Here is a 17997-nt window from a genome sequence, read left to right as displayed (position 1 = left end):
ACACTTTTATTTAAAAGTTTTCTGTGAAAAAAATTAAATTTGTACTGCCAAAACTAGGACTAAAGCCTTAGCAGGTAAACCTTTGAGAGACGGTGAAAGTGAATCCTAAAACTTCCATGGTGACTTTTTCTGAAAAAATTTTACAGAAACATATAAGATGACACACTGGCGTCTTTGTCTTAATAAGACAGATTGAAAGAAGTGAAGAAGAGATCACCCAGATTTTTTTCCCATGCTCAGTCATATAAAACCCAGTACATTGGTGCACTATACTGGGGCCCCTAAACAAATACCTGTAGGAACCAGGCAGTTAATAGGATGAGAGCCAACTTCAGAGAAGGACAGAGGCTATTCTGCTCCAGCCAGTTTTTGCCAGGGAACATGGAACCCTTGTGGCCAGCTGTGATTTTTCAAGAGAAGCTTTAAAAAATCCAGTTTGTGTGTCTGTATGAGAATGTGTACATGAAATCTGTCAGTTTTTAAATGTTGGCTTAATGTTTTCAAAAGCAGACCAAACAAAACTTATATTTCACCTCTGTTCTGGATTTAGAGAATCTATTCAGAATAAAGGGGATAACAGTCAAATCAGTCAAGTAATAAGTCCTTATGTTTAGGTTTTCCTAAGTACAGTAGAAAACATTGCCTCTGGTCCAAATGCAGTTATAATCTCCATATATATGCTAGCAATTCACAAATTAAGTTCTCTTTGATATAATTTATATGGTTCGATCTCCTCTATCCTGCATCCCTTTTTTTATAAAGACCCATTTATTTATTTTATTTTTTAAATTTTATTTATTTATTGGAGAGAGAGACAGAGATAGCGAGAGAGCAGGAGCAGGGAGGAGAGAGGGAAGCAGGCTCCCCACTGAGCAGGGAGCCTGACGTGGGGCTCCATCCCAGGACCCTGGAATCATGACCTGAGCCGAACGCAGATGCTTAACCAATTGAGCCACCCAGGTGCCCCACGACCCACTTATTTATTTTAGAGAGAGAGAGAGAGAGAGAAGGCAGTGGAAGGGGGCAGAGGGAGAGGGAGAGAAGCAGATGCGCGGCTGAGCACAGAGACCCAAGCGGGGCTCAATCACACAACCCCAAGACCCCAAGACCATAACCTGAGCCAAAATCAAGAGTCAGAGGCTTAACCGACTGAGTCACCCAGCTGCCCCTCTCCTGCATCCCTTTTTCAATGTCCGATTGAAGTTTTGGTTTGCAGCATCCACAGGGCTGACTTTGTTGCTTACCAAACCTCTAACCCCGAAGGTCAAGTCTGTCTTTCCTGTAGGAACATGCACACTTGTATCCAGTGTAGCAGGCTAGGATGAGGGGGGAGACAGAGCTTTCCTCCAACCTCTCCCTGGGGGTTTTCTAAGACACTGTTGTCAGAAAAGGAAACAGCTTAAAGTTGCTGTATGGAAGGATCTCATCCTCCACGTGGCAAATTACTAATATGCCTGTTCAAATGAGGTTCCGTCCTTCTAGAAGATCAGGAACTTAAACCTATGCCGCTCTCTTGTAGATAATTGGAAATTCCTACCTGAAGAGATCGAACTTCCTGCCCCAAATTGCCTCCAGCACCTCACTCCTTCCAGCTCCAACTTGGGAGGCAGCGCCCCCACTCACCTTCCGAGGAGGGAAGGGCCACACAGGCAGCCAAGGCCATGAGAGCGAGTCCTGTCTGCCACATTCCTGCCTTCCTCACCAGCTGGGGCTGCACTGCAGCTGAGGCTGGAGAATCAGGAAATGAGGCTGGAGGTGGCCTTGGGAGCAGAGCGTGTGGAGGAAAAGGAAGCAGGAAGCCCCGCCCCCGGAGGTGCTGGGGTACCTATCTCATGTTTCTTTCCTTGAGACCAGGTTCTTTCTTAAGACCCGACCTGTCTGGTCTGGCAAGGTCAACAATGTCAGACACCTGAGGGTCTGGCAACATCAGCAGGGATTTGGCAGTTGGTGAGGTCATTGTGAGTTGGGGGTGTGCATCAGAATCACTTGGGAACCATTAAAAAATAGTGATCTACTTGACTTCCTCCACAAACCTATACATCAGGATTTGGAGCGGGGGACCAGTCATTTGAATCATTTTGAAGCTCCATAGGTGATTCTGATGGACACCTCTATTGAGAACCATTGCCTAAAGGAATCAGAGTTTTTTGTTTTGTTTTTTAAAGATTTTATTTATTTATTTGAGAGAGAGAATGAGAGATAGAGAGCACGAGACAGAAGAGGGTCAGAGGGAGAAGCAGACTCCCTGCTGAGCAGGGAGCCCGATGTGGGACTCGATCCCGGGACTCCAGGATCATGACCCGAGCCGAAGGCAGTCGCTTAACCAACTGAGCCACCCAGGCGCCCGGAATCAGAGTTTTTTAAGTAGCTTGGTGAAACTAAGAGTTTCTGGTTTCGGGGACAAGGGTGACAAGTCATAAAAAAACATTATCTGGTGGAAAGATATGGAAAAATTCAACCCCACTCTGGTCTTGGTTTACAGCCAGATTGTTTCCAAGTGGAGCTGTTAGTCTATTTAGGAGGAAAGTAAGACAGGTGTAAAGGCTTCTTCCCTCTAGGCCTGCCTGGTAGAAAAGAGAGGTCCAGAGCAGGTGTGAGCAGGCCTAAGGAGGTTCGGGTTCTAGTCCAGCTTTGCTGCTAATCAGCTTTGAGAATAAGACTATAGGGTAGGGTGAGGATAATTGGCTTCTAATCCCGCCTTTTTTACAAACTGGTTGCATAACTTCAGAGTATGTACTTAACTTTTCTGTAAATAAGGAGTCAGGCTGGACAATCTCCAAAATCCTGCCATACTTCCTCTATAATTGCCGTTTCATGCAGTAGCCTTTGTCCATATGTGACCCCTGGGCATTTGAAATATGCTAGTCCAAATTCAGATGCACTGTGAACACAAAATACACACCCAGATTTCAAAGACTTAGTACAAAAAATATAAAATATTTCATAAATAATTTTCATATTGATTACATGCTGAAATGTAATTGGGTATAAATGTATTTGGATATATTGAGTTGAATAAAATACTATTAAAATTAACTTCACTTGTTTCTTTTTACTTTTTTTATATGACTACTCAAAATTTTAAGTCACATATGTAGCTTACATTATATTTGCGTTGGGCAGTTGCTTTGTAAGGTCAAGAGCTAGAGGTCAGAATTGTCCCTCCAGCTGTCAAGATTACTTAAACAAGCTCCAATTTCACCATCAAGAACAACCATAAAAAAGGATGAAATCTTGCCATTTGCAACAACATGGATGGATCCAGAGGGTATAATGCTAAATGAAATAAATCAGTCAGAGAAAGACAAATACCATATGATTTCACTCAGGTGTAGAATTTATGAAACAAACAAAGAAAATAAGAGACAAACAAAAAACCAGACTCTTAAAATACAGAGAACTGGTGGTTACCAAAGGGGTGGTGGTTAAGGAGGTGGGTGAAATAGGTGATGGGGATTAAGAGCACACTTACCATGATGAGCACTGAGTAATGTACAGAATTCTTGAGAAACATTCTGTACACCTGAGACTAATATAACACTGAAGGTTAATTATACTTCAATTTAAAAAATAAATACAAATTTTTAAAAAGAAAGAGAAGCAAATTAAAAAGAAAAAGGACTGGAGTTATAATAAACTAGGAAAAGGGAGCTTTGGAGTACGTGGGTCTAGGCAAAGGTGGCGGCCTGAATGACCCAGTCCCGCCGAGCAGCAGTTCCAGACTCTGCCACCAAACAAGGGGACGCTTCCACAGGTCTAGGTAATAGAGCACAGAGAACCTGCAGAGGTGACCTGCTTCTCCACAGTAGAAAAAAGCCTCTGTTCAGATAAAATGAAGGGTGACTAACGGATAACCCAGAGAGATTTTTAATCCAACAGGAAGGCTGGGCTCAATGTACTTACCCTTGTGTTCTTATTTGCTTCTCTATTTGATGGGACAGTTTCCATTTCACCACATGCCTGCTCTTCTGATACGGAATGTCACCAAGGGCCTGCCAGGAAGAAGGCATAGGGACAGAAATGCAAACTCTTGGACAACAATGGGGCCCCTCCTTGAGTTGTCTCAGATGGTTAGCATTTTCCCTCTCCTTCCCACTTCTTCCCGGGGGGGGGGGGACTGCAATGAGATGGTGGTATGGCAGACAGGCACGACTCCTGAAATTAGCACGATTATTAGAAGGACAGCCTTGGGGCAAGGCTGTTATGTCAGCCTGCTGTTAAAAGGCAAGCCTGACACCCACCAGCAAGAACCAATAAACCACTGGAAAACCTTATGCTGTATTGTTATGTAACAAGAATGAGAGGCATGCTGGGCAGATCAGTTTGATTGGAGTGAGGGCAAATGGAAGGATGGAATTTTTGCCTGGGGAGTACACGGTGCAAGCTACAGTTATGGGGTACGTGTGTCTGTGTGTGACAGGATGTTCACTAGGCAGACACAGAACAGAATTAACTAGGAAGGGGCCTCAAAAGAGTGAGATCAGGGGCGCCTGGGTGGATCAGTCAGTTTAGCGTCTGTCTCGGTTCAGGCCATGATCCCAGGGTCCTGGGATCAAGTCCTGCTTTGGACTCCCTGCTCGGCGGGGAGTCTGCTGCTCCCTCTCCCCCTCCCCTCTGCCCCAGTGGGGAGTCTGCTGCTCCCTCTCCCCCTCCCCTCTGCCCCAGTGGGGAGTCTGCTGCTCCCTCTTCCCCTCCCCTCTGCCCCAGTGGGGAGTTTGCTTCTCCCTCTCCCTCTCCCCTCTGCCCGTCCCCCCTGCTCATGGTCTCCCTTTCTCGGGCGATCTCTCTCTCTCAAATAAATAAATAAGATCTATTAAAAAAAAAAAGAGTGAGATCAGAACAACTTTGATTATTCAAATATTTTTATCTGGGTTTGGAGCTTCTACAAAACCAAATGAGGAGAAGCCTGGGAAATGTGTGCCTTTAGTACCTAGGGGATAGTTGGAGGGTAGAGCCATAGAATGAAACAGTTTGAGGACAACCTAAAACTATTATGGTTTTGTGCTTTCCATTGTGAAACATCCCTGGCTAAGGATGCCAGGATGCAAACTTTAAAAAAATTCTCTTTTAGGGCGCCGGGGTGGCTCAGTTGGTTAAGCGACTGCCTTCGGCTCAGGTTATGATCCTGGAGTCCCGGGATCGAGTCACATCGGGCTCCCTGCTGAACGGGGAGTGTGCTTCTCCCTCTGACCCTCTCCCCTCTCATGCTCTCTCTCTCTCTCTCTCTCAAATAAATAAATAAAATCTTAAAAAAAATTCTCTTTTGAATTTTACCAGGAAAAAGCAAATCATTTCACCTTAAAGAAAGTATAAACCTCAGACTTTCATAAAAATACTTGATACCATCCATGCTCTAGGTAAAATGACCAGTGGATTAGGAGGATGAAGATTTCTAAACAGTAGCTTTCACAAAATAAAATTAAGCCAGTGAACTTCCCTTGAAGATTTGTCTTGAAAATAAGTAGATAGATGGACTATTTTGAAAATGGTGTCAGGGGCACCTGGGTGGCTCAGCCAGTTAAGCGCCTGCCTTCAGCTCAGGTCATGATCCCAGGGTCCTGGGATGGAGACCCGCATCGGGTTCCCTGCCCAGTGGGGAGCCTGCTTCCCCCTCTCCCTCTGCCGCTCCCCCTGCTTATTTTCTCTCTCTGTCAAATAAATAAATAAAATCTTAAAAAAAAAAAGGAAATGATGTCAACATGTCTTAGAAGAATTTACAATTTAATGGACCCCCTTCCATGAATCTTCTGGTGTTGAGAAAAATCACCTTTTAATATATGTGTTATTTGAGTTCTGATTTGCAAATAATGGATTTGATGAAACAGGGCAGAGCCTAACAGGGAGCTCATATTAAAAACTGGGCTCCAGGGGCACCTGGATGGCTCAGTCAAATAAATAAATAAAATCTTTAAAAACAAAAAACTGGGCTCCAAGTATTTCATGGCAGGCTCTGAGTTACAATGTTTAGTAATTGTATGCTATCTTTTCTGACTACAGAATGATATTAGGTCCATTGTAGAAAATTTGGAGCTTGTAAAAAAGTATAAGGAAGAAAAATACTTAGATATCCAGAAATAAGCTTTCTTAACCTGTTGGTGCATATCCTTCCAGTTTTCTATGAAGATCTAGTCATTCATACATTGGATAAACCTTTACCAGGACTCTCCTATGTGCAAGATGTTGTGTTAGACAGATGGCAAAGGGGCCATGGTCCCTAGCACAGGGAGGACCGGATTATTTATTTTTTATTTATTTTTTAAATATTTTATTTATTTGACAGAAAGAGAGAGCAAGAGAGGGGACACAAGCAGGGGGAGTGGGAGAGGGAAAAGCAGGCTTCTGGCTGAGCAGGGAGCCCGACACGGGGTTCGATCCCAGGACCCTGGGATCATGACCGGAGCTGAAGGCAGACGCCCAATGACTGAGCCACCCAGGTGCCCCAGGGAGGACCGGATTATTAAGCAAGCCATAACAATAGTCTGCTAAGTGCCAATACAGGCAAGTGCTTAGGGTACTCGGAGCAGGGATGTTTTACCCAGTCTGGAAATGAACCAGCTTGAAAAGATGCTTTTTTTTTTTTTTTTTTAAGTAGGCTCCATGCCCAGGATGGAGCCCAATGCAGGGCTTGAACTCATGACCCTGAGATCAAGACCTGAGCTGAGATCGAGTCAGACACTTAACCGACTGAACCACCCAGTCTTTTTAACTGTTGCATAGTTTAGTATTTCATGATTCGGGGGTATTGTATTTTATCGAACCCACCTCTTAATACTGAACTTTTAGATTGTGGATTTTTTCCCCACTATCATCAATAATTCCTCATCGGATCACTTCTATAATTCAAACCTTTATGCTGATTCTTCAGAATAAATTTTGAAAAGCAGGACTGCATAGTTAAAGGCTATAGTTATTTGAAAGGCTTTTGATACATACTCAGGCGAGGCTGAAAATTTTACCTACATGTTTTTCTCTAGTACTTTGTACAGTTTTCCAGTGTCCTGCAATGATAGCTCTGATGATATAAAGCAAATTATGTGCTTTAAAATGGTTCTGGAGATCACATGGCAGGGCGCTTCTGTCCTCTGGTCTCTTTCCCAAGTCAGGATTTAAAGACTTCCTTGTGCAAGGCCTATGACCCCCTCAGTGCACCTCGTGTAAATAGAAAAAGGTGTCCCTTTCTGGGTGGACCCATAGCGAGACAAGCAGAAGGTACTTGCAGAAACAAAAGCTCCGTTGCTCAGGGCACCTGGGTGCTCAGTCAATTAAGCGTCTGCCTTCAGCTCAGGTCATGATCTCAGGGTCCTGGGATGGAGCCCCATGTCAGGCTCCCTACTCAGTGGGGAGTCTGCTTCTCTCTCTTCTTCTGCCCCTGCCCACTTGTGCTCCCTCTCTCTCAAATAAATAAAATCTTAAAAAAAAAAAAGCTCCTTTTCTCTATTAAAAAAGGGGAGGGTGTGCCCCTTCCTCTGGGAAAATGGAACTAGGGTGTATGACTTGGCAAGCAAACATGCAAACACCCTGTATTTTCACCCCCTAGTCCTTTCTCAGCAGGTTGCCTTCCACAGTGCACAAACTGAACAACTGTCCACAGCAACCCTGATTTTCCTGTTTCTTCTCTGATCTCGTTCCCCTTGCCTGGAACAAGCATCCTCTCCCATTCTCTTTCATCCCATCTAGAAAACTCCTCATTCTTTAAGGCACAGCTCCAATGTCACTCTGTGAATCTTCCTGCCCTCCTTGTTTGCTTTCTTACCCCTAGTCTTCCAGGCTGCACCTTGAGAGCAGGAAAGTTGCAGTTAGCTTTGCCTCCCTCAAGTGCAGCTCCAGGCCAGACACATAGAAGTTTCACTCATGTTTGTGAAAGAATGCCTGTTTAATCACTGTTACTGTACTCAACACCTATGTTTTTATAAACTTTTGTTCTGACTTAATGTTCTTGGGGCCTGGGTGGCTCGGTTGTTAAGCGTCTGCCTTCAGCTTGGGTCATGATCCTGGGGTCCTGGGATCGAACCCCATGTTGGGCTTCCTGCTCGGCAGGAAGCCTGCTTCTCCCTCTCCCACTCCCCCTGCTTGTGTTCCCTCTCTCGCTATATCTCTCTGTCAAATAAATAAATAAAATCTTTAAAAAAAATAAAGTTCTTTGTAAAATACTTATATCGATATAAAATATCATTTTTATGTTAATATATAATTATATATGTAACAATCTATTGTATGAAAATATAAAAATCATTCATAACCAAGTAGTGCATCAAATATGAACTCTTTAACATTTGGATGTATGTCCTCTTAGATATTTTTCATTGGTCTCTAAGTAGTATATTTTATTCTTACAAAAATAGAGTCATATAACACTTCGTATTTTGTGAGATTTATTTTTAGTTAACAGATCAGGAATAGTCCTCTATAGCCATACTTATAGAGCTGTAATTTTTTTTTCTTGCAGTGGTTTAATAGTATTCAATCATGTGGTTTTGCTATAATTTATTTCCTTGATTTTCCCCAAATGCTGGCTATTTAGGTAGTTTGGTTATGGTACCTTTCTGGTGTTTATTACTATTATGGAGATGCAATAATAATTGGCCCTATGTACTTTGTTCATTCATCTCATATTTTCTTAAGGAAATTCTTAGAAATGGAACTTCTCAAAGGGTATGCTCATTTATTTTTTTAGATGTATTTATTTATTTGAGTGAGAGAGAGCGAGAGAGTACAAGTGGGGGAGCAGCAGAGGGAGAGGGAGAAGCAGGATTCCTGCCAAGCAGGGAGCCTGACGCGGGGCTCAATCCCAGGACCCTGAGATCATGACTTGAGCCGAAGGCAGCTGCTCAACCAACTGAGCCACCCAGACGCCCCGGGTATGCCCATTTAAATCACTTTTTAATATACATTGCCAAGTTATCTCACCGTATTGTAAACACCTATGTGTGTGCCTCTATCCTCCAGCAGAGTAGGGCTCAGTGAGGGCAGGACTTGTATTTTATTCATCATTCTAGCCCAGTGCCTGGTTCAGTGCTCAACAAATACTAGAGGCTTAGTTTGTTGAATGAATAAGGAATTGGATTATTCAAATAAGCAGGACTTCACTATATGGGCAAAATCTTGCCAGTGTGGCCACAGAAGTCTACAATTGGTACTTTTGTTCTTTTCTGAGTATCTATAGCCTAATTCGTAATAATATTTTAAATGTTCGTTTCTCAGAAGGAATTGTTTTCTATGCCATATAGAAAACAAAAAAATTAGACATAGGAGTTTTCCTTACAGCATGGAGGATGATTAGTGATAAAAGTATATGTCATCAGAAGATTTATAGGCTTGAAACTAGGACCAAGGGCAGTGAGTGAGTGAGTGTGTGTGTGTGTGTGTGTGTGTGTGTGATATTTCAGAAATCTGTTTTCTTTAGAAACTAGAACATCTTCCAGCCGAGGTGGCTTCTAGGAGAGCCAAGCCAGGCTGTGGTTTCATGATTTACACTCTGTAGTTAAACGTGTGATAGGGTGGGGCATCAGATATGCCAAAGTAAACAGGGAAGAAAAAAACGCAGGACTAATCAGTGAGAACAGAGTTTGAACCTACAGCCAAAGTAGGGAATTTCCCTTGCACTGAATTTCTTATTCCTGGTTAACATTTTAGTTTCCTTTTCAGACTTGAACGTGTAACTGTTTTTTTTAGCATTCATGCTTTCCAGATATGTACACAATCCCAATTCATTCCAATATCATTGTTATCAGTTTTATAGTATACTGAGGCACAGAAGTTAGGTGACTTGACTAGATTAGTCACTAAATTGGGAATCATAGAGCAGAATACTATCTCAATCTAATAAAAACAAAAAGAATGCCCCCAGGAAAATCTTAAAAAGGAGAGCAGTGGTGGGTAACTAGCCTTTCTGGATGTTAAAATATACTGTGTGTGTGTGTGTGTGTGTGGTGTGTATAAAATGCTTGTGAGAATTTAATATATAATAAAGTTAGCATTTTACATCAGGGCAAACTGTGGATTATTCAATGAACGTTTTGAAACTACTGGTTAACCACGTGGAAGAAAATTAAGTTGAAGCTTTAAATTTCAGATGTATTAAATATCTAATGTAAAGAATTAAAATATAAAAGTATCCAGGGGGCCTGGGTGGCTCAGTCGTTAAGCGTCTGCCTTCGGCTCAGGTCATGATCCCAGGGTCCTGGGATCGAGCCCCGCATCGGGCTCCCTGCTCAGCAGGAAGCCTGCTTCTTCCTCTCCCGCTCCCCCTGCTTGTGTTCCCTCTCTCGCTGTGTCTCTGTCAAATAAATAAATAAAATCTTTAAAAAGTAAAATAAAGTAAAATATAAAAGTATCCAAAGGAAATATTGCAGATTTTTTTTTTCAAGTTTTGGGGCAGGGAAGGACTTTATAAGCATAAAACAAGACTCAGAAACCAAAAAGAAAAGAATGAAAAGTTTGTACAAAAAAGTGAAATTCCATAATGGAAAAATAAAACCCAATAAAAGACAAATGACAAAAGGTTGTGTGTGGGAGGGGTCGCCTGGCTGGCTCAGTCAGAAGAGCATGCAACTCTTGATCCCAGGGTTATGAGTTTGAGCCCCACATTGGGTGTAGAGATTACTTAAATGAATAAATAAACAAAAATCTTAAAAAAAAAAACCACTAGTGTGTGGGAAAGAGGACATTTGTAAGACAATAGACAACAGACAAAGGGCTATTATATAAAGAGATCTTGTATATCAATAAGAGGCCAGTGACCCAATGGGAAAATGGGCTATGGATATGAACATGTAGTTCACAGAAATAAAAAGGCTTATACACATTTTCTTAATGCTTGACATTATTCAAAATTGCTTAAACACCCATAAAAACAACAAAATGAGACACATTTTTCACCTGCAAAGCCTGGCAAAGAGTAAAGTGTTTCATGTTACATGGTGTTAGCAAGTGTTGACTCATATGTAGGTAGTAGGAGTGTAAATTGGTGCAAAGTCTTAGGACATTAATTTGGCAATATATGTCAATTTAAAATGAAGATATCCTTTGACAAAGAGTCTCACTACATACCTACACACAACACACAGATGCATGCACGTGCTTGTATATACATAGATTTCTGGAACGATGAAGCACAAGTTCTTATTAGCAGTTGCCCCTGTGAAGGGTAAAGGTCTGAGGTGGTAGACAAATCTCCTTTTCATTTTATATACTTTTTTATTGTTTGAATTTTTATTAAGTACATTAGTTTTCTATTGCTGAATAACAAATTAGCACCAACTTAGTGGCTTAAAACATGTTTCTTTATTAGCTCGCAGTTTCCATGCGTCAGGGGTCAAGTGTGACCCAACCGGATCGTCTGGCCAGGATCTCACCAGGCTGCCATCAAAGTATCAGCCAGGGCCCCAGTCTCATCTGAGGCTCAGGCTCCTTTCCGAGCCCATGGGGTAGTTGGCATTCATTGCCTTGCAGCTGAACTCATGGTGGCTTCTTCTTCATGGTCAGCAGGAGAATCTCTGATCTCCAGATCCTCTTTTAAAGAGCTCACCTGATTAGATCAGGCCAACCCAGGATAATCGCATCTTTGATTAACTTGAAGTCAACTTTAAGGACTTCAATTAGATCTGCAAAATTCCTTCATCATTGCCACATTCTATCGGTTAGAAGCAACTCACAGGTCCCACCTGCACTCAAGTCAAGGGTATTGTACAGTGGTGTGGATACCAGGAAGCCTGAGTCCCCAGGCTCTTCTTAGAATTCTGCCTACCACACCAATATGACCAACTATAAAACCACCATCACCACCACAATAGTATCCAATACTTAAGTAGAGCTTATTCTGTAGTAGGCACTGTTTCAAACATTTTGCTTATATTAGGTCAGGACAATCCTATGAAGTTGGAATTCTTCCTCCCTTTTACAGATAAGGAAACAGAGGCATAAGTTTAAATAGTTTCCCAGGGTCATAGAGCTTATAAGTGATGGCGCTAGCAATGCAAGCCAGGCGGTCTATATCCAGGGTTGTGTTTCTTGCTACCCTCTGCATACATCTGGCAAATACAGACAGTGATAAAAAAGAGTTTAATGTTCCAATACCTGAGACTAAGCAACAAATATGCCAACATTTGTAGCTTAAAGTACCGCAGCACTTGGTTTGCTCATGAGTCTACTTTTCAGGCAGGGTATGGCTCACACCTGCTCCACTCAGCATCACCCTGAGTGGTTCGAGGCTGTAAGTTAGAATCATCTGGAGGGGCTCACTCACTCCTGTACAAGCAGTTGACTCTGGCTGTAGGTCGGGAACCTTAGTTGTTCCTTACGTGGGCCTCTCCGTGTGACGGGTTTGCCTTCCGCACAGCATGGTGGTGGGTTTCCAAGGGCGAGCACCCCATGAGTGAGTGAGCCGGGGAGAAGCTGTATTGCCCTTGATGACCTATCTTGGAATTTATACTGGTTCACTTCTACTGCATTCGATTCATCTGGATAGTCAAAAAGTCCTACCCGTGTTGAAGGGCAGGGGAAATAGACTTCAACTCTCAGTGGTGAGTGGCAAGGTTCTAAAAGAACATGAGGACCTAAAATATTGCTGTCAATCTTCCACAAAAGATTGATCAATTGAGTCCTCCATCTCAGAGCCAGTCTGTACTCAAACCATCCCAATAATTTAGCTATTCTTTTCTTCAGAAGCATCAAGAAAAAGGCCCCAAAATCTTAAATAATAAAACAGTAATGTCTTTCTTTTTCCTGTTTTTATACTCCTAGATCACCTTTCCCCCTTACATTTCCCTCAGGGTGGAGAACAAATGAAATTTTAAGCTCTTATCAGGTCTTTGCTGCTGGCTTTGAACCTGAATAATTACGTTTTCTTTCTTTTGGCTGACATTTCAGGGAAGATGCCTGAGGTAGGACTATCTAGGACATGTCAGCTCTTATCTTCTAAGAAAATAGGGAAGGATGAAGTAAATATAACCATCCAGTCATTTATCTATTCAGTGGAATGTTCGAGTTTCCCCCTTGCACTGAGCACAGCCCTAGGGAAGAGATGCAGACAATGACTGCCCTCAAGAAACCCAAGCTGGTGGAGGAAGAGAGAAAGAGAAACAACAATTTCAATATTAATTCCTATGGTAGGGTCCATCCTTTTCTGTTCCTCAGGGTGAGTCTTTTGTTACTCTCTCCAGTGGGCCAAATGCAGACAACCACCCTTACCGGTCTCCAGCTGGATCTTTGTCTTGTCTGGGACTGATGGTTCCCAGCACCCAAGCCCTCAGAAAGAAGGCTGCCATTGCATTCAAATTAGTAAGGAAGATCCTAAACTGTGTGTCAAGGCACCCTGGGGTGCTGGGATGAACTCTTAGGGGTGTTGTGGGATATTCTAAATTATTGAGGGAAACAACAGATGTCTGTTGGACACCACCCAACTACTACTATTAAGTCATTTGGATCAACCTAAATAACCAGAGCTACTTGGTATTTCTTTTGACCTAGTGGTATGGTGAAAAAATCACTGACATTAAGAACACCAACTGTAAGCCAAGAAAGTTTGGTAACCTCTGAGTAACTAATCTATCAATCAATCTTCCTGATACTTCCTCACATTTTTCTTCAAAGTGAACACACACTGTGTGAGCTATTCTTTCTCTAGGACAAAGCCTTCTTAATCCCTTGAGCCTCCTGAAGGCACTTCTCCCTGGGCCTTCAGAGGGATCCCTCAGGCAGGCATCATCTCCTATCTCTTCCTGCTTCTGCCTCCCTTTCAGTAGCCTTCTCCCCATATCACACCTTCACCCCATGCTCCACTCTGGCACCTCTCTATGGAAATAATCACGTCTCGATCCTCACAGGTGCCTTGTGGTGACATGCAGATTTGCATTCCTGTCCTTATCTCCTCCGCCCAGGTATTGCTACTCAGTTAACGGTAAGGGTGGGGAGAAAGGTAAGGGCCATTGTTGGTTCAGCACCCCAAGATTAATTCCCATTTGAACTTCTGGTGATGAGAAAGTGCTATCCCTTTCGTTAACATATCTTTGCACTGGTTGCTCCATAACCAATATCCTGGGGCTACTATCCCAAGCTATCACTTGCCTCACCTGAGCATTCTACTTTAACTGACCATACGGTAAATGCCCAAATGTGTACTAAATTTTTTTAAGATTTATTTATTTATTTTAAAGAGAGAGAAAGAATGCACAGGGGGAGGGGCAGAGGGAGAGGGAGACTCTCAAGCAGACTCCCGCTGAGCAAGGAACCTGATGCGGGACTCGATTCCGGACCCTGGGATCATGACCTGAGCCAAAGGCACCCAGGCACCCAGAACATTACTTCTTAATACAAGGCCTGCTACAGAGTAGAAACATCAAACACTTGTTCAGTGGCCAACTGAACCAGTGTTGTATGAGGGCAAGTACTGTATTCATTTTCACCCAAATGAACTATGGATGTTTAATTGGCCTAGGCTTTTATGAATTTAAATCTTTTTTTTCATGGAGAATAGAGAAATAGTTTATACAAAGATTCAACAGTTCTACATGGAGAAAACAGAGGACAAATAGAACCATAGTGTCAATAGCAAAGGAAAAAAAGAAGGATATTATCTTCCCAAGAGCAAACTTAACTCTGGCAAGACAAGTTGGAGGTTATCTCCCCAGAACTCGAGGAGCCCCACCATTACTGGGACAAGGAGCTGGGATTATAGAAAGTTAGAGCAGGAAAAGAGTCTTGGAAGGCATTTGGCCTATTCCTCATTGGCTCAAAAAGGACATGTGACTTGTCCAAAGACATCAGGGTTAGATTCCAGTCCTGTGCACAGGACTCAAAAGAGCAGTCTTAAGTATGTGAGAGGTGTCCTGCCAGCTCATATTAAACAAACAAAACCACCAGCAACAAAACAACAATTAAAAATCTCTAGGGATAAGCAGAAGAATGGACCCCAAAGATCTCCACATCTTAATCCCTGGGACCAGTGAATAGATTACCCTCCATGGCAAAAGAGGCTTTGCAAATGTGATAAATAACCTTGAGATGGGGAACTTTGCCTGGATTATCCAGCTGGGCTCAAGATAATCACATGCATCTGTGAATACGAGAATCTTCCCAACTGTGGCCTGAGAGGGAGGTGACAATGGTAAGAGTTTGGTAGTGCAAAGATCAGACACATGTGAAGAAAACTGACCTACCATTGCTAGCTTTGAAGATAGAATAAGGGGGTCACTAGCCAAGGGATGTAGGCAGCCATCTAGACACTGAAGGAGCCAAGGAAACAGATTCTTACCTACGAACTCAGATAGAACACCTCCCTGCTGATGCCTTGATTTTAACCCAGTGAGACCTGTTTTGGATTTCTGACATGCAGAACTGTAACACTTATGTTGTTTTAAACCACTAAATTCATGGTAATTTGTTATAGAAGCAAAAGAAGAGTAATTTGGGACACACACAGGCATGCACCCTATAACTCCTAAGCAGGCCAAGTAGACAGGCTTCCCATCTCTCTCCATTCCTTCTTCTCACTCTTTTGTAGTATTTTTACCCTTTCAAAGATTCCCCTGAGGTTTATTTTAATCCCATCTCTCTTGGATTGATAGGTGAAGATTGGAGCAGAGGGCTTGCAGAGTGATTGGCTCTGGGTCTCACCCCTGAGAAATGGCACAGCCCTTTCCAGAAGGATTGGCCTGGGCTACATGACACCCTTCATGAAGCCAAATTGACAAAGAGCGGTCCTGTGCCAATCTGTTTAGCATCTAGAGAAACACTAGAGTCTCTGCTGGCCAGACCAGGCCCAGCACTGAGGGACGATTGTTACAGACTCTGGGCAAAAAGCGTGGCAGTCCAGGAAGCTGGAAGGGTAGTATTTACACACGGTTCTCCAAGAAGAGCAGGGCCTCTAGAGCACACAATGAGGTCCTTATAGCAGGGTCTCTCACGAATACTCTATAAAGCTCCAAGCATTCCCTGTGACTTCGTGCAAAAGCTGAGGGTAGTGAGGTATGACCTGTGTCATTTAGATATGTTATACCTGCATGTGGTCTGTTATGTAACCACTATCCCACAATTTATACTTTATTTAGCATCACCCAGATATCTTCGGAAAATGTTCTCTGCCTTCCACGTTGCGTGCATGGCACCAGTGTTGCTGACCTGGGAACCTGGGTGGGGCTTGAATTAAGTCAAAAGAATATTTGAGAAATGATTCTCAAATATTCATAATAATAAGTAAATAATGAGAAAGGGTGTGTGAATTCAGATGGGTACTTTCTTTGAAAGCTCACACAGAGTACTGAGGGGGATCAGAATGGGTGTTAGAGCTTGAATTTGACATTCCCCTCCTCTTGCCAAATGTTGAAGCAACATTACTTAATGCTGCTGGGTATGTAAGCCAAAAAACTCCTTGCAAGGTCAGGCAAAGGGTAAAATGCCTCAGAAACACTTAAATTGGCATCATTATTCCTGGGAAGTAAAGAAATGCCAAGGGGACATAGGTGGCAATGCCTTGGGTTTATGCAAAGTGCAAAGTAACTGTGGAGATTGAATATCAATATGAATTTCTCAGATCAGTGGAATGCTGTGAGCTTCCTGGCTTGGGGCTGGATCTAATAGGGGCAGATATTCTGGGGCTTGTCTTGTTCCATACTTGAAAAAAAATTGTTCAGTAGAGAGCAAAGTATTATTAAATCCCCAGTTGAAGTCAGGTGGCAGGTCGAGTCAGCAGGGCTTGGTAACAACTTTCAAAACATGTGGCCTGAAGCGGAACTGGGGAAAGCAGACTATGTGGATTATACGGATTGGCTAATTGGAGGGTACACGAGGGTGGCTGGGCACTGGGGTGCTGAAACAGTACACGGGGACCTCCAGCACCACACAGGTAGGACAGGAACACACGAGGGTGGCTGGGCACTGGGGCGCTGAAACAGTACACGGGGACCTCCAGCACCACACAGGTAGGACAGGAACAGAGTTAAATGTACCTAGCACAGGACTGGATGGACCTGGGGGCAAAGGAAGCTTGGGAAAAATTAAAGGTATCGATAAGGCAAAGAGTTGGCTCAAGGAAGAGGAGGGAAGGGAATGAAGTTAAAGAAACAGGTTGGGTCTACAGTCATGGTTCTTAAAGTGGGGTTCCTGAACAGCTACGTCCTATGGTCAACCTAAAATTGTCAGGAGGCAATAATTAAGAAGGAACGTTTACTTGGGATCAAAGAATTGCAATTCGGGGTACACAAATTTGGGTAGTAACCCAAATAGTGTCCCATTAGAGAGCAAAGTCAGGTTTTTAAAGCAAAAAAGTAAAGTTTGTATAGGTTGTTTACAAAGAATTTTTTATTGGTGTTCACGGCAGAAAGCTACTCTTGACCCAGTATAATTGGTTACTAAGGCTATCACTAAGCAAAGTCTCTTACTATAGCAAGTTGCAGGTGTTCAGGCTGAGTCCCTGGAATATTTGCAGTCTGACCCAGTTCAAAAGTTCATGGATCCATCAGTGAGGATGTGCAAAAGGCCCACCTCCTTAATGGCCTCCCGGCTGCATTTTAAAACCCCTTGACACAAGTGACCCCATTTCATTTCACCTTTCACAGTATCAACCGGGAACTTGTTAGAAATGCAAATTCTTGGAACCTACGGAGTCAAAACTCTGGAGGCAGATCTCAAGCAATCCCTGTTCTAACAAGTCTTACAGGTGATTCTGATGTATGTTAGAGTTTGAGAACCACTGGTCTAGAAAAAGTAAACAATGTTTGAGATCTCAGCAGTGAGCAGTGTCCTCCAAAGAGGTACAGAGGACTGTTGTACTGGTTCATGGCTGATGTGATGTGGTGATGAGTCAGTGGTTAAAGAAGGGAATATTCAGGTGAGTCATCTGACGACTGAGGATAAAATTAAGGGTTGGAATAAAAGGAAAAAAGAGATCCAGGTGTTTAGATCATCAAAGAAGGTGAAAGTGAGTCTTGGAGGATAGTCTGTGAAGGTAAAGATTGAGAATGAGTAATATATTGGGATACCAAATGAAAGAAACTGAGAACT

The 17997-nt window shown here is 42.9% G+C and overlaps 1 protein-coding gene across 1 annotated transcript in view; it reads right to left on the bottom strand.

Moving 5' to 3' along the window:
- Positions 1-2346, bottom strand: part of CCL28 (C-C motif chemokine ligand 28) — a 30523-nt gene extending 28177 nt beyond the window's left edge. Inside the window, exon 1 of the mRNA XM_025867323.2 lies at positions 1624-2346. Coding sequence (XP_025723108.2) covers positions 1624-1687 — 64 coding nt within the window. The 5' untranslated portion in view covers positions 1688-2346. The remainder of the gene's footprint in view (positions 1-1623) is intronic.
- Between the last annotated feature and the right edge of the window lie 15651 nt (positions 2347-17997).

Source organism: Callorhinus ursinus, unplaced genomic scaffold (assembly GCF_003265705.2).
Source record: "Callorhinus ursinus isolate GAN/ISIS: 27379988/994484 unplaced genomic scaffold, GSC_fseal_2.0 scaffold3, whole genome shotgun sequence".
In the NCBI taxonomy this organism is placed as follows: domain Eukaryota; kingdom Metazoa; phylum Chordata; class Mammalia; order Carnivora; family Otariidae; genus Callorhinus; species Callorhinus ursinus.
Note: the sequence above shows the minus strand (reverse complement) of the source record. Positions and strands in the feature narration are given on the sequence as shown.